At 39.1% G+C, this 20,897-nt stretch overlaps 1 protein-coding gene across 2 annotated transcripts in view; it reads left to right on the forward strand.

Annotated features, from left to right (window-relative positions):
* LOC139461219 (CDC42 small effector protein 2-like) overlaps positions 1 to 20,500 on the forward strand; it is a 37,089-nt gene extending 16,589 nt beyond the window's left edge. Inside the window, exons 2-5 of one of the 2 annotated variants that reach the window (XM_071242825.1) lie at positions 309 to 495; positions 9,157 to 9,258; positions 10,013 to 10,124; positions 11,462 to 20,500. In XM_071242825.1, the coding sequence (XP_071098926.1) occupies positions 439 to 495; positions 9,157 to 9,258; positions 10,013 to 10,123 (270 nt within the window). In that variant the 5' untranslated portion in view covers positions 309 to 438 and the 3' untranslated portion in view covers position 10,124; positions 11,462 to 20,500. The remainder of the gene's footprint in view (positions 1 to 308; positions 496 to 9,156; positions 9,259 to 10,012; positions 10,125 to 11,461) is intronic. The other variant, XM_071242826.1, reaches the window with a different exon arrangement.
* The last annotated feature ends 397 nt before the right edge of the window (positions 20,501 to 20,897 follow it).

Here is a 20,897-nt window from a genome sequence, read left to right on the forward strand (position 1 = left end):
CCCCCACCCACCCACCCACCCACACACACACACACCCACACACACACACACACCCCTCCCCTGCAGAAATACAACTGGAGGAGGGTAGGGTAGCCTAGTGGGTTTAAGTGTTTGCATGTAAAGGCCAGGGTTCAAATCCCCAAAGAGGTGCAATGTGTGTGCTTCATTTCTAGATATTGCTGGAATATTGCTGGAATATTGCTAATATTGTCATTAATACAAACTCACTAGCTACTAGCTATAACTTGAATTCTGAGGCTTTGACATAATAAAAACAACAAATAATAATTCATTTAATTATTTTTCAGCAGACCCTCTGCACCAGCACCGTACAGGGAACAGGAGCCCTGCGGGTGACCGGAGTGACTGACTCCTGGAACACATCCACCTGCCCAGCCTGCACCATCTTTGAAAATAGGCGGGTCACACATTCCCCCGATGATGGGCGACGCTCTGCTCTGCTTTAGTTGCTGCATCACAGAACAGCCGCAAACGGTATGTAACCATGGTAACACATATGTAAATTTCCAGAGTAACATTAGCCATTGAGTGGCTGAGTGAGCGTTCGTTGTTGATATTGGCAAAGAGATGGTGGCTCGGAATGCTTCAAAATTACATTTACCATGTTATATATAATTGTTGCGAATACCTCTACTTCATCATTGCCATAATTCCCGTAACATGGCTGTCATCATACTAAAAGTTTTTAGATTTTCAACTGAAGTCCTCTTCGCCATGATTTATCCACAAGTAGTTGTGCAAGTAATAATATCTTGCTTACCATGCCTCATGCCCAAGAGCGAGGCGGGAAAACCTCACTTCCTTCCTGTGTGTTTTTAAGTGAAAACATCACAAAGTTCAAGAGTTCAACATGGCATGTTACGTTGGCGGTTGTCCATCTTCCCGAGGCAAGTGAGTTAACTGACTATAAAAGTCCAGTTTCCACCCTTGCCGAACTAGGCTGGTATTGTGGAGTTAGATTTTGGCTGGACTAACGAGTATATGCATAGTCCAATCAAAATCACGCACTGAAATCGAAATCCGGTTCGTAAAGTGTCATGCAGATTTCTGTCCACAGCAGCATTTGCAAAGCATGTGCACCGCTAACTCGTTGTCAACAGATATTTTCTAAATCTTTTCAGGTTTTTAATCACGGTGCTCACGTGATTTGATGCACTTCACGATGTAAGACTCGTTTTATGACAATATAGATCTTGATTATCGATCAGATCGTCTTGACTGGGCGTCACCGTTTTGTTTGAAGCAAATGCAAGTGATACGAGAGGTTGAATCTGATTGGTCAGTAGGAGAGGCATAGAAAGGACATAACTCGCAACAGCCACTGGTGGCGCTACGATCGAGCCCAAGAATTCCAGCCTAGTTCGGCAAGGGTTGAAACTTGACTTTAAAAGTCAGTTAGCTCTCTTGCCTTGGGAAGATGACGGTTGTCACGCTAATTGTAAATTTTTAGTTTATTGTTGTTATTTTTAGACAAAACTTACCCTTCCATATGTTATCATGACAGCAACTCAGGCTTGGCCGGGTATCTCTGGTAACTCGGGTGGGTCCTCAATCGCGCCCAGGTACCCACAGGGCTACCTGGACCCGTAGTTAGTCACGTGATATGTTGTTTTATGACAATAACTTCATAGTTACACCAATAATCGCTAAGTCGTTAATTGATGTTCGCATTTCTTTCTGACTATGCACACATTCCTTCTGACTGTTTGAGTGAAGATAAAACGTCAATCAACTTCAGTGGATGCATGATCACATTGTTGTATATGTGTATTTGAACATTTCTCACTCGGACATTCTGTACCCAACTCTTGAGGCTTACAGAGGGTGGGTGAGTGATTGAGTGAGTGAGTGAGTATGGTTTTACACTGCTTTTAGCAATATTCCAGCAATATCATGGCGGAGGACTCCAGAAAATGGGCTTCACACATTGTATCCATGTCGGGAATCGACGAAGCGTGACGAACAAACACTTTAACCACTAGGCTACCCGGCTTACAGAGGGTGCATGGGAAGTAGATGTGGACTCGTCCCAACGCTCATAGCAACACAGGAATGAAAAAAGGGGAGTCAGGATACACTTTCCATACAGTGTCCGAAATAACTGCCTGCCTGCCTGCCCGTGTCTGTCAACTATTCTGTCAGACTGCATGAAATTTTCCTCTACCTGCCTGACTATCTGGCAGATAATTTTAGGACTATTTTTGTATTCAGTTTTGTTGTAACTCCTTTCAGATTTTCAAGTTCCCGTAATTGTTGGCATTATTTCTACTGAATGAAGACATGGTTTGTCTCTAGTTTTGGCGATTTTTCAATATTTATGACCGCCTCTGTGGTCTAGTGGTAGAGAGCGGAAGATCCGGGGTTCGATCCTCGGCTGCGTCATACCAAAAGACGTTAAAAGATGGCACTTGTTGTTACCCTGTCTGGCGCTCGGCATTAAGGGGCTAAAACAAGGACTGGTCGGCTCGGAGTCAGTATGCTGTGTCTGAGTGGGGTAGTCACGTTAAACTGCGGCATGGTATCTCAGTGGGCTAGCACTATTAACCAGCATCAGTCCAGACTAGTACAAGCAGCCACACAAACACACACACGTACATGCATGGCGCTATATAAGTGCAATAATCTTGGACGCGACATTAAACCCCATTTCACCTCACCTCACCTTACCTCAATATTTATAAAAGCCTGAATGCGGGCAGGTAACTTTGGAGATGGGCAGACAACACTTATGGGTCACTTCCCCAACTGTCTTGTTGGGTTTTAAAATTATTTCTATTTCGAACAGTTTCCTTACATATTGATACATGTCAGTACTTGAGATACAATATGATGGATATCAGGTATATTGCTTAATATACTTATATACTTAATTTGCATCATTTCTCAATGCATGAGACATGGATTAAAGTGTTTGTTATTATCTCCCAGTACGTTTTGAAATTGCATGTTTGCTTAATTTAGAATCACAATTATTTTGCAATTGGATTTAGAATTTTGATAAGTGGTAGGGGTAGGTCATTCTAGTCTGAGCAGATATCAACCCTGGTCATGGCAAATGTTGATAATATTTATTTGAAAATTGAGATTAACATGATTTGTTATATCATATCTGTATCATCAATTTGTAATCCATCGGGAAACCTTTGAATCATAGCTCTCCAAATGAATAACCATAGTAACAGTTGGCATGGGGTTTGGTAACCATAGTAACATGGAGATCCATTGTAGCATTAGTGGTTTTATTAGCTGGTTGTGTTTCTGTATTGCAAATATCATATAATAGGACTATAATTTATGATTTCCGGTATGCAAAAAAATGAGGTTAGTAAACTGTTTATCATCTTAAAAGAATTAACGTTTGAGATGTAATTTCACACAGTGAAGTAAGTTTAGAAAGTATTTATGAATACATTGTTTGAGTGAAGTGCCCAGTTTATCACATAGCACCAAATGCCTTATAGCCATGTTTGTCTCCAGAAACACAGTGACACTGGGAGACTCCTATACAACACATTGGGAATATTAGCCAGTAGTTTATTGAGAAAGAAGCCATTGTATAGTGACGATTCCGGGTTAGAATAGGTCTTCAGCAAAAAGGCTACTATGCTTGTCGTAAAAGGCGACTAAAGGGATTGGGTGGTGAGGCTCGCTGACTTGGTTGATGCATGTCATCGATCCCAATATGCGTGGATCGATGCTCATGATGTCAATCACTCGATTGTCTTGTCCAGACTCGAATATTTTACAGACCGCCGTCATATAGCTGGAATTTTGCTGAGTGCGGCGTTAAAACAACAAACAAACAAACAAACAAATCAAACACATTGGTAATATGAGCCAGCACTTTATTGAGAAAGAAGCCATTGTATCGATGTATTGAGCTGGGAGGAGTTCTTGTAGACTTCATTTACATAGTTGTCAGATTGATTTCTACCAAGTTGATCGGATTTGTTTACCACACTGCAGATAATACTAGCCATTATCTGATTATGATCTTGAACATCACTGGCATTTACCATGATATACATAAGATTGATCTAAGTTGCATTATTGAAGTTTAACATAGAACAATGCTGCTAAATCATCCAAATAATATTTCAAATTATACTCCTTATTTTTTAGTTTCTTTATTCATTTTTTACGGTGCATTTTTAACAATTTGACTGCTTATCGTCAAAAAGACAAGGGACCCAAAATAGTCTCAGTTTGTCCCACATCGTGTTTATCACTGCACAGTCTTTTTGTAAAACACAAATTCTAATAAGATTGATTGGTAGGTTGGTTTGTTGTTTTACGCCGCACTAAGCAATATTCCAGGTATATGACGGCGGTCTGTAAATAATCGAGTCTGGACCAGACAATCCAGTGATTAATATCATGAGCATTGATCCACGCAATTGGGATCGATGACATGCTTCAATCAAGTCAGCGAGCCTGACCATCCGAACCCGTTAGTCGCCTTTTACGACAAGCATAGTCACCTTTTACGGCAAGCATGGGTTGCTGAAGACCTATTCTACCCCAGAATCTTCACGGGTACAAATAAGATTGAAAAAAAACTCTTCACATTGTGTTACTACCTTTCAACTAGTGGTGATGGGGGGGGGGGGGAGTCTGGTGGTTAAACTAAAGCGTCAGCTCATGATGCTAGAGGACCAGGTTCGGCTCCCAACATGAACTTAACAAGTGAGTGAGTGAGTTGGGTTTAACGCCGCTTTTAACATTATTCCAGTTATATCACGGCGTGTCAGCTTAATGTGGGAGGAAAGCCCGAAGTAATGCAGGTCTCAGACGTTTACCACTTCGGTGAAACCCACGAGCACGGGTATGGTGCTGACAAACCTAGAAACATAATCGGGTGAACCGGGATTCGAACCAACAACCATAGTTTAAACAAAGTTCCAGTGAAATTGGCATCAGTCCCAAATTCTGGCGTGTCCAGGGAACGCAACTCTGCACAGCGAATCGCGGCACCTTAAATGACTTGGCCACCCGTGCCCCCTTGAACTTAACAAATGAAGCCCAGTGCCTGTGCTTGAATATTTCATAAAGAGATGTAAAACTCACTCGCTCGCTCGCTCGCTCACTCACTCACTCACTCACTCACTCACTCACTCACTCACTCACTCACTCACTCACTCACTCACTCACTCACTCACTCACTCACTCACTCACTCGTTGGTTTCACCGAAGTGGTAAACATCTGAGACCCCACTTCCTCCCACATTTAGCTGACACGCTGGTTTGATCCCTGACATTAAAAGATGGTAATTGTTGTTACCCTGCCTGGAGCTCGTCATTTAGGGGCAAAAACAAGGACTGGTCGGCTCGGAGTCAGTATACTGTGTTTGAGTGTGGTTTTCATGTGAAACTGCAGCATGGTATTTCAGTGGGCTAGCACTATAAATCGGCATCAGTCTGGACTAGTACAAGCAGCCACACACACACACACACACACACACACACACACACACACACACACTCACACTCACATGTGCATGCACGTTGCTTTATAAGTGCAATAATCTTGGATGCACTGATAAAACCCATTTCACCTGACATCTAGTATTCCGTGTTTACAATACCGGATACCTGATGAGATGAATCTTTGCCTTATCTCAACCATTGACTTCAGAAGAGAAAGGTGTGATGATTTTGAACCCTAATTTCACGGAATGATATGATTTTCACAAATACAGCCAGTGTTGGCTGCTCCAGTGATACAGTGTAGTGTACAGTCATTTGAATGTTTTCATCAGGGTGTGGGGCACTGATACAGAGGGGATACTGATCGGGGTGGAACCAACTGCTGCTGCTGCTGCTGGTGATATCAAACACCATGTTGTATAGCCCTGCTGCTGCTGCTGGTGCTATCAAACACCATGTTGAGTAGGCTGGCATCGCTTACACTGAGTCAGTGTCTTGTGTTGATGAAACTTCTCAAAACAGGGTTTGCTCAGTTAAAGAAATTCTTGAATTTAGATTCTGGATTATTATTTTAAAGGCCTTGAATGTTCTCAGCATTTTCCATCTCATATAAGTAAGTGAGTGAGTGAGTTTTATTTAACACCGCTTTTAGTAATATTCCAGCAATTTCACAGTGGGGAACACCAGAAATGGACTTCACACATTGTACCCATGTCGGGAATCGAACCTGGGTCGTTTGCATGACAAGCGAACGCTTTAACCACTAGGCTACCCGACCGTCCACATCTCAAATACATTCTTAATTATCTTTTCAGAGTTTCAAAAATGCAAACCAGACATTTGGTTTAAAATTTCAAGAAAACAGCTTGTGTATGATCTGTTCATGTGGGTAACAGTAGAGTTATCTCCCTTCCCTTTTGTCCACTGCGTGAAATATGCCTGAAACTGTTCCTGATTGAGGGGAAGGGCATGGTGTGTGTCATGTTGTCATGGAAAAAAACCCCATGAATTATGGGACTGCAATTCCCTGTGAAGAATTCCCTCTGTCCGTCAGTGTGCCTGGATTTGAGAGGTTGCAATGTTCATGTCAGAAACGGACAGCCCCCTGGGTCTAATGGTAGAGCGTCCGCCCGGAGAGCGGAAGGTCCGGGGTTTGATCCCCAGCAGCGTCATACCAAAAGACGTTAAAAGATGGTACTTGTTGTTACCCAGTCTGGCGCTCGGCATTAAGGGGCTAAAACAAGGACATATTAAACTGCGGCATGGTATCTCAGTGAGCTAGCACTATTAATCGGCATCAGTCCGGACTAGTACAAGCAGCCACACAAACACACACACGGGCATGCATGGCGCTATATACGTGCAATAATCTTTGACGCGACGTGAAACCCCATTTTACCCCACCTCATGTCAGAAACTGGAAAGTGGGCCCCGTGACCTCTATCTTTCTAAGACTTGGGAACATTTGATGAAACCAGGGGGCGCACATTTTGAACTACAGACATAAAACTTAAAGAATATTACCTTTTCATCATTCATTGTGAATTCAACTTGACAATGTCACTTTTTGTATTCACATTGATACCTTTTCACTTTTCCCATTTTATTTATTCACTTTTCAAAGACAGTTCCATCAGTGTTAAATAATTACACATTCTTCAGTTCTTTCAACAGTCATAGTCAAGAAAACAATGGTAAACTACACACAGTGCATCAGTTGCACTCTCTCAGAATGATTTAACTTGAAACCAACAAACATCAATTGACCTCTTTATTATTAATGTCGCTTGCCGTAAAAGGTCACTAAGCTTGTCATAAGAGGCGACTAACGGGATCGGGTGGACAGACTCGCTGACTTGGTTGATGCATGTCATCGTATCTCAATTGCGTGGATCGATGCTCATGATGTCAATCACTGGATTGTCTGGTCCCGACTCGATTATTTAGAGATCGCCATCATATAGCTGGAGCGTGGCAAAACAAAGAAACAAAGAAACATCACCATCAAAGCCAAGTCCTGATCATATGTTTTTCGCAGTTTGGGCAAAACAAATCCATAAACTTGTCCTTTTCTTCTGCTTTCTTTTCTCAGATGTGAGGAACAGGGATGTGTGATCATAAAATGAAAGCTTAAAGCTGATTGGGCCATAAGAAAGGGAAACAACTCTCATTCCAGGAAGTGATTATTCCAGCCAATCAAAACATGCGTTACATTGCAACGGTCAATTCAGTCGAGACGTCTCGCTAAACCTATCATTACTGCTGCTGGGGACCTTCGAGTTTACAATGAATGATTAATCGCAAAATCATGTTTACTTCTGCTTGTGACAGTGACAGATAAAACTTAGTCTTGACTAACGTGATCAGGCTGTCAGATTGCGAGGATCGATGCTCATGATGTTAATTGTCTGGTCAAGACTCGATTAATTACAGACAGCCGTCATATAGCTGGAATATTGCTGAGTGCTACGTTAAACAACAAACCAACAGAAACAAACATAGTCTTGAACTATAGTCGGTAGCTGAGGGTTAGAATCGGAAATGTGTTTTAGTTTTGGGATATTATGTTTTACCCTTTGGGTGCGGTGATTTTTATATTTTGCACCATAAGGAAGTCATGTGTAAATATGCAGGTTGCTTTCTGAAATGATCACCGGGTCCGAGGCTCTTCCCAGAGCTACAGATAAGCTGCGTATTTGCGTAAAATACCCAACAAAAAAACAACCCAACAGAGTGATGAATAGATGAGTGAAAAAATATTGCTTTCCCAATGAAAAATGTAATAGCCCAATTAAAATAGAAACCTTCAAGGAAAAAGTCAATTGCTCAAACATTTATCTGGAGCTCTGTCTTTCTTATCATAATCATTGGTTTGTCAGCACCATACCAGCGTGTGTGCAAGGGAGGCAAGGGAGATAACTGATTGTAAAGTCAAGTTTCCACCCTTGCTGAACTGGGATGCAATTTCATGGTTCAAGTGCCACCAGTGGCTATGAAGGGTTCTCTGTCCCTCCTATTGACCAATCAGATTCCACCACTCATATCACTTGCATTTGATTCAAACAAAATGTCCAGTCAAGAAAATCTGGTCGATACTCAAGATCTTTTTTGTAATAAAATGGGTCTTACCTCGCAAAGTAAATCTAATCAGTTGAACACCTTGATTAAAAACATGAAAAGATTTGGAAAACATTTGTTGATGCCCAGTTGAAAGTACACAATCCTGCAATCATATTGATTATGAACCAAATGTCGATTTCATTCAGCGATTTTCTTGCACTATGTATAGACTCCAACCTAGTTTGGCAAGGGTTTAAACTGGACTTTCATCGTCAGTTAACTCCCTTGCCTCGGGAAGATGGTGTGTGTTTCACTCTGCGTCACTTGGAGTTTCGCCCAAGATTATTACCGAAATACTTTTCAAAGTTACATTAAGGCCATGGTATGAATTAGATTAAATTTGTTTAAAAAGATTGCTTTTTGCATTTCTTGATTAGCAGGAAATTGGTTGTTACAGTACTCATGAAGTGATTCCTTGAAAATATTGGTGGCGCGATAAACGTGGTGCATTTGGTTTGGGAGGAAAGTTGAAGAGTTACTTCCCCTTGCCATGTCAAATGTTGTTTTGGAGGTTTTTCTTAAAACTGTAATTTGTTTACATACAAGATCCTGCATGAAGAAATAAGAAAAAAATAATTTTATTTTCAGACTCGGCCTCGCAGAAGGATCGACCCCAGCATGATCGGCTTACCGACAGATTTCCGTCACACGACACACATAGGGTCGGGCGAGGTGAACAGCAGTGCTCAGGTAAATAGTACCTCTTTTTCTTCAAGGATTAATGGATCATGACCGATGGTGTAAATTGCCCCAATATGCTGTACAGAGTTATGTTTCTTACGTGTGCCAGGATCACGTTTGTCAGCAACATAACCATAATACCTGTGTCACTTTGGACTTTTGTAACTGCCTCTGTCATCTAGTGAACCGCCCCCGTGGTCTAGTGGTGGCACGTCCACCTGGAGAGTTGAAGATCCGGGGTTCGATTCCAGGCTGTGTCATACCATAAAGATGGTACTTGTTTTTACCCTTCCTGGTGCTCGGCATTATGGAGCTAAAAGAAGGACTGGTCGGCTGGTCTGTGTATTTATGTTAAAACTGAGGCAAGGTATCTCAGTGAGCTAGCACTATAAAAGATGCATTAGACCGGACTAGTACCAGCAGCCACACACACACATGCACGTCGGTATATAAGTGCAATAATCTTGGACTCTACGTTAAACCCCATTTCAGCGAGTGGTAGAGCGTCTGGAGAACGGAAGATCTGCTGTTCGATCCTGAACCCGCAGTGTTTGAAATGAAGCATGAAACTCAAGGGGCCCTTGGTATAACCTTGTCTTAAAGATTAGAGGGGTCTCTTGACAATGCTAGATTCAAATACCATAGAAGACCTTAAAGATTTCAGCACCCTTCATTTTGAACACTATATGACATTGTAACCTAAATTTATCCCCAGAGCAAGTTAAAACATATTTTTCTACATGTAGCAATTACACATTTTCAGATTGATTCCATTCAAAACCAGATGTCATCAAAGGGAGGCGACTATGATGCTCTGTCTCCCGGCCAGCTGAAGCTGTCTGTTGTCGACCTACCTCCGCGGAACCCTACATAATGTACGTTGTTATTACACGAGGCCCTGAGTTCATCAGTAGACTTCCATCCCCTCCTGGGATCAGTGGGGTGGGGTGGCCTTGTGGTTTAAAGCCTTGGCTTGTCAAGCCAATGACCCGGGTTCAAATCCGACATGGGCAACCTGTGAAGCCCGTTCTGGTGTACCCCGCCGTGATATTGCTGAAATATTGCTAAAAGAGACGTAAAACCTCACTCACTCACTCACTCACTCACTCACTCACTCACTCACTCACTCACACACTCGGGCCACAATATAACTGCAATAAGGCCAAACTTGTTCATCTTTATTAATCCGCCACCTTCAAAAATTGAAAATGTTAAATAAAACTCATTTACAACTGCTATCAATATACATAAATTATTAATCCAGAGGTGATACATATATATATATATATATATATCGGTGCACATTTCTGATATTTGCTGTGTGCATATATCAATTTTCAACTATTCGATTGAAAATTTATCGTGAAAACTTCCGAACGCTCTTACTTCCCAACATTTTGTGGAAATCAAAGAAACATATTTGAAGTTGGATTTTTTAACTATCCTACCCACCAAAAGTTTGAGGCCAAATATCTTTAACCCCCCAAAAAGAAAGGAAGTCCAGCCTAATGTTCAAAGTTGTGTAAAACCCAACTCTCTCATTCACTCATATTAAGTCTGTCTCTCCAACATTACGTGAATACGTTGCCATTTGTCCAAGGCCCAAGTCTATGAACATTTCAAGTAAAACCATATTCACTCACTCACTCAAGCAATCTACTGAGTTAGCCTTGCTTTATACATAACCTATGACCTTGATTATGTGCAGGCTGCCATCATATAGCTGGAATATTGCTGTGTTGCATCATGACTAACAAGATTGTTGTTCCCTTATGGTGTTGTGTTCAAATGAAATTTCTGTACCTTCATTCAGCATAACATCACGCAAATCTTACAAAACAAAATATTTATCTCCTCTTTGTAACATATAAGTAGGCATGTTCTCTGATCTGATTGGTTAAAAGGGATGGAGTACCTCGAAACCAGTGATCCGTTTCGAGGCACCTCATATCATGCATGTCGAGTAAGCACCAGGAGACTGTTTGCTAATGACAATTTTGTTTCGTCCTGGCTCAGTAAATTAGTTCCTCCTAAATATCGATTTTAAATAACGGTCATGTTAGATTTGAATGTGAAATGTTATGCTGAATGGATATACGGAAATTTCATTTGAACACAGTGCTGGAAGGACAACTTTCGAGCAATTTTCGGACAGTCACATGTAAAATTGTCGCTTGTGTTTTTTTAATCACCATTCAAATTCGTTTTTCAGGGGAGGTAACAGGGAAGATTTGAGGATCTGCTGTCTTTAGATATACCTTGACCTTGACCTTGACCTGTGTCAGGGTTCAAGGTCGTGTACATAGTTCTAGGGTCAACTGCAATGTAAGGATATCACAGCTGTATCGGTGCTACATGTACAGGCTCCTCGTGTCTTCTTCGTCTGACAGGGTAACACTTCACAAAGATGTCACATGGGACGATGGGAGTGCTTGTCTTCACATCTGTTTACAGGTTTCTCACCTTTGGAACCTTATATCTATTGGTATGAACCAGGAACTGAACCACATCAAGAATTTGAATATTGGTGCCTGTTATTGAATTATAACGGCTGTGCTTGTAAGATTCAGATATCTGGCCCTAACAATTGTCATCTTTTAGAAGCGAGGGTACCAGGTCCAAGAATTTGGGAAGTTTTATTAACCAAAATGTTTGTAATTGGATACAGAAATCGGAAACAGAAATGCTTCCAAGTTTGAACGTCCTTCATTATATGGAAACAGTGTTAGGTACTGGACCACAATTTTGTTCCAAGGCGTCACCAGAAGCAGGAATATGTTGACAGGAAACAACTGTCACTGGATCTGGACCTCAACAAATGTGTTACTTCATGTTTGAAGAGCAATCCCAAATTTACTGGATCTATAGTGTAAATACAAAGTCTAGAACCTGTCGGGGCGGTCGGGTAGCCTAGTGGTTAAAGCGTTCGCTCGTCACGCTGAAGACCCGGGTTCGATTCCTGACACGGGTACAATGTGTGAAGCCCATTTCTGGTGTCCCCCGCCGTGATATTGCTGGAATATTGCTAAAAGCGGCGTAAAACCATACTCACTCACTCACTCACACTCTAGAACCTGTCGGCCATCTTTGTTGAAGATCATCAGTGATAGGAATATGTTGTTTTACTGACACTGCTTGGAAAGGTGTTCTTTTTTTATATATTTTTTAGGAACCACATCAGTGAGACGATTATCATAATTTGCTAGGATTGTATGGTTCAGTGAAACAGATTGTTAACAGTTCAACCCTCTGAGCCTGGACCCCCATTTATCCAGACACTATTAATCCAGATCCTGTTACCCAGAAGCCTGCTTGGATATTTATCATTGGCAAAGTCTATATTTATACAAAGGGACATGAGGTGTGTTTAATTAATCTAGAAATATGTTATTCGGGTGATTTCACTTCATCTGTGTAGAAAAAGGGGTTTCACTCTATTTTTCACCAATGAAACCTGGTTCATGTTCGGTAATTATTGTGACTGTTCTGTGAAGTGATCTGTGTAGCTCACCTGCCTCCCCTCTCCGCACAAATGAACTGCACCATGTGCAGACGATAGATGCTCAAATTACCTGGTGTTGTCTTTTGCTAAGTGAAATAAAATAATCAGTGTCGAAGACAGAGATAACGACGTAATTGGATATTTAGTGAGACCTGATTGTCAGGTCTTTATTAGTAAGGAGGTGGTAAGTTCAGGGCATCATTCTTTATAACGTCTGAGCTGAGCTCATGAGATTGAAAGAAGCTTTATTAGACACAGGCTTAGGGCTGGTGGCTGAGTGACCAACCATTTGATATTCTTGGGGTAGGATGGCCTGGGAGTTGGTATGGCTGGATCTTTTTCAGGTACATCTACAAAACAGATATTTTATTACTTGAAACTATGAGTTTAAATATGTTTTTTTAATCATGTATATTTTGAAGCAGACAGTCTTTCAAGCATTTTCATGGACAATTTAATTCTTTAGATAAAATGCCAGTCTCCACCCCCCAGAATATCATAGTGTCCCTAATGTCAGAAACTGTTCTGATTATCAAGGTTTTACTGTTGGCAGATGTCCACTTTGCGAATCTATTATGATTGGATCATTAAGTACTGTAGGGTTTTATTTTAACACACATTTGGTACAATAATTTTAAATCAATCATTGTTTGAGTTTTCAAATATTTAAGTTTGTGAAAAGTGTAAAACAGTACAAGTATTTGTTATCTTTTGTCATCCATATTTTGATATCTTTACAAGGCTCATGTCAAAATATTGTCCTCTGAAGAGTTTCATAGATAACCATCATAATCAGAATGACAATTTGCCTGGTCCTTTGATTCTTCAATGTATACGGCACAATTGAATTTACAGTTTGTACGCTGTGAGTTGAAAATAATTCTTTCAAGAAAAATGTGTTCAGAGCAAGAAGATGGTGAAACGCATGCAATATTTGTATGTGCGCTGAAATGTAACATTCTTGTATGCCTTATTATTCTTTACCGTGTCAGCTTAAGTATGTTATGCAGTCAGTCGTATTTATTTTCGAGTTGTTTTGTTCACTTTCCTTTTGTGGCACAGATTTCCTTCATTGCTTTTGCACTGTTTGGCAGCTGTGTTATGTCCCTTGGTTTTTGAGTTATCTCCCTTGATTCAGAGTTATCTCCCTTGATTCAGAGTTATCTTCCTTGATTTAGAGTTATCTCCCTGAATTTGAATTCTCTTTGGCTAGATGTATTGAAATGTGTCAGCAGTGTTTGTACAGCTTATTAAGACTGAGATATACATATGTGATTTAAAGGCCCGAGAAATTGATTCTCTTGTTATTTCATTAGCTTGCCATCACTTTTGTAAATATAAATATCAAAGTGTGTTGATTTCATGTAAATATGTAAAAGTTGTTTCCTAATGTCATCTTCAAAATAAGGACTAAGGAGAATCAGTGTAGCCTTATCACGTCTTTTCAACTTGATATCCTGAACTTGTATTAATATTGAAATCAGTTTGTAATGTTTTCGAACATCCTGTATCTTGTCATGCTGTCCTGAAATATATGAAACAAAAGAGGTCTGAATAAAGCAAACCATGTAGGGATTCTTGGGGACCTGTTCAGTGGCTGCTTTTCAGCCCCATGTTTGCAACAAATTTCAGTAAAAAGTTCCCAAATGGAAATTACAAATTTCCCATTTCGTGCTACCATAGTTACTGTTAAAACAAATGTGATGGCTCGTTGAGTCTTGTTTTTCACTGACAGCACAACCAATTATGATTGAGAGGCTTTACTGCTTAGTTTTTCATTATTGCGTGGAAAGGATTGTTAAAATACAATGTTCAAATGCCTATGAAATTAAGAAAAAACCCTTTAAAACTATCTTAAAAAAATAATTTCAATCGTTCAAAATCTGTCATGTCATCAACCACATTTGCTCATACTTTGGCCAGGACATAATTGTTAAAAGCTGACATATATTATTTGGAAAGGGTTCACAACATTCTGATTGAGTGAAAAGAATCTTGAATTATGACTTTGTTTCTTTTGTTTTTTAAACTTTTTCAAAACCACATTTTACCACAAGTTTGTCCTTCCTGCATGTTGTTACCACCATGTCTTTAACTCCATCTTGCCATATTTGACATTCACTTGAAGGATGGTAGGTTTTTCTTTCATTGATAATTTCTGCTGTTTTAGCGTAAAAAACATCAATATTCTTTTGGTTTATTGCATGCCGTTTTGTTTTTCGAAAACTAGCTGAAAGGTAGTCAACTATGTGTATTCTATTTTCACCACCATGACATACACTCGCAATTTTGAGAATGCTTGATGACACCCGATTGTTAAACAGAGTTATTGATGTTTCCTGGGCTTGACATGTAGTCATCCATACAGGTATTTTATTACCAGGGTATGTATATTCTCCAATTCTGGAATCCCTGCTGCATATTTTCTGTACCATCTTCTTTTATCCAGGTTATAATATCTCTACAAAATGACATTATTTTTTTATATGTTGGATCACAAATAAATATGAATTAAAATGAGCTCTCTTTATTTAAGTGGATCATACAATGTTTTTACAAATATTAGCTGTAGGAGGGATGAAAAAAATAAATATATTTGCCGTCTTTAGCTATTCTTTGCTACCTGAAAAAATTGGTGGTTTAAGCCATATTGATATTGTGCCTTGCTGTACATTGCTGTATAAGATTCAGTTTAGTTTTGTAATTTAACTTATATTTTGAAATGAAGAACTTCTAATCGTGAACTCCCAATGAATGAAGACTGTTCTTGGGGCTCCTTATGTGATATTGCTACTGAAACACGTTTGAAATCTCATTTCACATAAATGGTTGTACAATTCATGTGATTAATTAAAAAGATATGCTTGCTTCTCAGGTCAAAATACCATGTATGAAAGAATTCTGTTACATACCAGAGATAAAATTATTATCCACATCTTCCCGAGGCAAGAGCGTCCACTAGCCTCATATTCAAAGTCTTGTTTCCCCCCTTGCCACATCAAGCCCACTGTCCTGTGCTAAATATGATTGGACTGTCGCACATATCGCTAGTCTAATCAGAAAACGTTTCACAAAATCAACATCCATGACTGGTAAACCTTTGTATGAAAGTGATTTACCAGCCAATCTTTGTCATCTTTTAAACCCCCCAACGATTACCTATGATTTTGTGTCAGGGATGAAATCGCAAATGTTTTCATTTCACGAGGTCGTCACCTATGGTAGTCACCATTTTTGTGAAGCTATACGAGATAAAAAGAGTGATCCGATTGGATATCTCGTTTTCATTACAAGGGGCACAAATCATGATCTACGCGAGGTTGCGCCAGGGTCGAGCCAAGAAAAGTGGCCTTAATAGGACAAGGGGAGAAACAAGATATAGGCTGGTGGACAGGCTTACCTCATGAAGATGTATTACCCAAGGCTAGCATGATTTTGAAAAATTAAACTCACAATTTCTCAAAACCATCAAAACTGCTTTTGGTTTGGCCTTGATAACTTCAACAGCATTTATTAACTTTCATGGTTATTTTTACACATTCATAGAACTGAGGTTCTGTGCAAGAAATGTACTCTATGCAAATCACCTGTTTAACTTGGCATACAAAGCAGCTTTGTTTGGTCTAGGCTCCGTTAACCAAGGTTAACCAAGGTCTTGACAGTGTATAAGCTTCACCTTTATACAAACCTTTTGTATGAACTTGAACAGAATTAGCAGATAAACCTTTGGTGTTTTGAAATTTGAGGTAGTCTATCTTTAAATTTGATACCTCTTTTTTCATTTTTGATGAGCACTTTATAATGATTGGATACCCCTGATTGATCAGTCATTTGAAAGGTCATTTAAGGTCAAATGTGTCACTTATTAGCTATGATTTAATCTTCATTAGGCACCAAAACAGCTCTGAAGATGATTCCAGGGGCATATATGTTTCCATGACATTGCTTATGGCACTAAAAGCCTAACATTTCAAAGATGGAATAAGACAAATATGTGACATTTTATTTTCCTGCCTGCCTGTTATGTGAATCAATTCAGTGATAAAAATATTAAAAAATTTACCCAAAACCAAACTATGAAGAAAAGAGGCCTACTGTAGTGATGTTTGATTTGCAGCCTACTCCAGGGCAGTGGGCATTAGTGTCAAGGTAACAGTTGTAGTTGAAGAGGAATGGCTTGAATCTGTGACATAGTTAATTTTACCCATCCATTACAGAATGATGAGACTGTGCCAAGGTGGCACGCACAAAGAATCTCTGTGAAAGTAACTTCATATATATGTGTACAGCTTGTGCCATCTATTGTATTGTTATTGATGATCTTACATCCAGGATTTTTAAGGAGATCCAGATTATAATTTGCCAATTATAACATAGAATTGTTACTTGTCCAAACTACCGCCATGGCAGTTTAAAGCTAAAATTCAATGGAAATGATTGTTTTATTATATTTTGGGTGGAAAATATTGACACTTTACTCTTCTAAACTGTCTGCTAAGGTAGACCTAAGGTTGAAATTATATGATAATATTCTATTTTCCACTAAAAATGAACTGTAAAAATAGTTGAATTTGTTTATGATGTATGACTCATGTTTTTTTCACAACAATATTGTTTGGTAAGCATTGCCATGATGTTTTTCTATTTTTTTCACACAAATGTGTTGATAATGTGTTGATAATGTGTGTTGATCATTGCCAAGATGCTGGAGTTCAATGACCTGTGCTGATCCATTGTCCCAGGTATGTTTCTTGGATTGCCTCTAATTAACACCCCTGGGTGGGGAGGATGAGGCTTACTTTGTACATTATTATTTATCACTTTGTATTCAGACTTGGTGCCTTCTAGCTCTCTTTATAATGTTTTTTTTTCTGTCATGTCTATTGAATTTTAAGATATTTAAATGTAGTTCATAGGATCTAGTTGATCTAGGTTTCCTACAGTGTATAGTTTTTGTACAGTATCAAAGTGCTTTTTCTAGAACTTTTTTACAAAAATATCAAAAGTTGACTCGTATAAAGGTTCTTTTTCTATTACAGGATTACACTGAAGGGAGACTATGGTCTAGTCTGTTGCATATTTCCAGTCTTGGTAGATACATTGCCATTCAGGGCACCACAATGCGATCTTAGCGTTACGACTATCGTAAGCCAGTGTTAAAGTATGGGAGTTACGATCACCTTAGCGCTAAGATGGCTTTGTGGAACGGGACCCAGATCTTTTACTCCGATATGACATATCTCTCCATGAAGGACTGAGGACACCTCCAGGTTGATTTCGTGAACTTTCTAATGAGCCAATCCGTGTTGAAGCATATCTGATTTTTGTGTCTCAAAAACGAATATGATCAGGGAGTTCCGTATGCTAAAAAATAAAAACACACTACTACATTGTTGTGGATATGGTGTCACCACCCAAATGGACGTATTCTTGAGATTTTATTTGTGTTTGGTTATGGTTTTCTTTTGCTATGATCAAAATTTCCAAATAGAGGTGGTAGATAAATTGTTTCAGAAAGCTGATACCTGATTGGTTCAAGAACCTGTGCATCCTTCATTTTGATTGGGTGGTAAGAGTTTGCTAATTAATCACTTGACATAACCTTAGTTAGCGATATCATCAGATATTCATATAGAGAGGTGTCAGAGTAAAATATCTGATTTTACAGACATTAAGTCCGGGTCAAGATATCGTAAAAAATACACTGCATGAAACTGAGACATTGTCTCCATGTTTTGAAGATTTTCCTTAAAGGGCAAGTAAAGTGAAATAAATTAATGTGATTTTGTTGTGAATATCAATTTTCCTTCATACATTTAGTCAATTTCCAAGAGAGAAAATCATAATATTTGTAGACAGTATATAAATGTAGAAGTGAAAGTGCTGAAATCACGCTCCGATATCGGCTTCCAAAACAAACCTTTTGGGGGCGTGGCCTAAATGTACAGGCACAGAGGTAACAACTGTCTTCATTGGCTGACATTTTGGCATGTGATCTGTCTTATGATTCTTAAATCCCACAAAAATATCAACATTGCATATTTTGTTCAATGTGTGAAAAGCCCTTTCATCTTGACATTGTGAATAATTAAATTAAATTAACAATTAACAATGGGTAACTAGCATTTCATTCCTAAAATACTGTTAAGGTAATAAAACAACAGCTGCCCTCGGCCTTAGTCTACACAGTATATGCCTCAGCATCGTAATGATCGATGAAATTACAAAGTGCGTCAGACACCAGGAACCCATTTGTAACCCAGTAAGGGGAATCCCCTTAGTGGCAGAATTTTTTCATTTGGGGAGGATTTCGCCTGTCGTTCTTTATAATCTGTTTTACACCATTTATGGTTTTCAAATTTAATTTTGGTCAAGTATATTTTTTTGAAGCCCTTTAGTATAAAATCTGAAATGGTGCGATGTTGACTTGACTTGCCCTTTAATTGCGAGGTTGATAAGATTCATAAGATAAAAGTAAGCAGAAAAATTATATGTGTCATATATTCAAGGTTGTAAACTGACCTCAGCCTAGTCTCCCTTAAACATGATCATGTGAAGATTATTTTCAAGTTTATGGTGCTATACCAGAAATATACTACTCAAAAGAAGTTAAACAACACCCAATTCTTTCCTATTGCTATAGTAAATCTGTCAGGACACCTGATACTTTCTGAAAGAATCGGGTGTTCTTTAGCTTTTTTGAGCAGTATACATTAAGAACCACATGGTGATATTGTTCACCCAATATTATTTTGTCACATGACACCTGCCCAGTGCCTACATTCAGCTCGGAATGAAACACAGAGATCTAGGTCAGTTCCAGATAATTCAGAATTATCTTTGTTGGTCTACCGTTTTTAAAGTTGATTGCTTAAAACTTTTCTTGTTGACCTATACAGCTGACACTTTGCTAGATATAATAATTATGGTTTGATAAAAGCTAAAGAAAGATTGTATTTCAGATACTGTTTCTTCATACAGATGAAAAAAACTTTATTCATTTTTTTACCTAAAACACCCCAAAAAACCCAAACAATTCCTTCAAACAAAGATTTTCTTTTGGCTCTACCGCATGATGTATTTTGGGAGCTGGGAATAGTTTGTGTTTTTTATCACTGCTTCTAGGATTTAAAAAATAAATTATTTCCTTGTTTTTTTTAACAATATAAAAAAAAAATTCCACCTACACCCATACACCCTAGATTATCAAATGGTCAGTTCCTTAGTCCTTGAGGTTATCCCTAGCAAGTGTTGAGAAGTATGGACAGTTTTGTAAATCTGATCTGAGTAAAGAAGTGGCTATGATATTTATAATTTTGTATCTTAGCTTGTATCCATGGCAACACAGCAAAACGTATTTTGATATAACATACTCTTATATTTGGGATGCAAACAATGTATGTATGCTTTACACAAAACTTGCGTCACCAATTTTCACCTGTAACCATGGTAACAGTTTGCCAATATTTCATTAAATCCTCATTCAGTGGTTATCGTCTTGTATAGTCAACTATTCCCTCATTTCAGTACTAGAGGATGACTATCTGATGAAGAGTCACGCTGATGACCCGGGTTCGAATCCGACATGGGCACCTTGTGAAGCCTGTTCTGGTGTGCCCCCGCCGTGATATTGCTGAAATATTGCTAAAAGCGGCGTAAAACATTACTCACTCACTCCAGACACATCCACGTACCTTGTTTGTCACGTCAGAATCTTTTTTAAATATTTTTTTTTCAACTACCGAACTGATTTTTGGGGGGGTAGTAAAAAACACTAATCCAATACTAAAAATGGCCTTACTGCTGAAATACTGACAAGTGCTGCTAGTGGTTAAGGAAGCTTGTTTTTAATTCAGATTAGCCAGTGTCTTTAAGACGCTTGTTGAAATAGATATATATATTTAATGATGCCAGTACTCGCTGGTACAATTTATTCCTCGCATTTCAGTTACTTTATCCGTTTGAAATTATAATTAAATGGCAGTGTGTAAAACTGATTGCTATCACATCATGGGCATATTTACGGATTATGTCAACAATAACCAGGGCCCTGTTCCACAAAGTAATCTTAGTGCCACGACTGTCGTAGGATGATGTTGAGGTGTGGAAGTTACGGTCATCTTAGTTCCACGACTGTCGTAGGTTG

This window comes from Haliotis cracherodii, unplaced genomic scaffold, assembly GCF_022045235.1.
Source record: "Haliotis cracherodii isolate W230 unplaced genomic scaffold, xgHalCrac1.p SCAF_14, whole genome shotgun sequence".
Lineage (NCBI taxonomy): Eukaryota > Metazoa > Mollusca > Gastropoda > Lepetellida > Haliotidae > Haliotis > Haliotis cracherodii.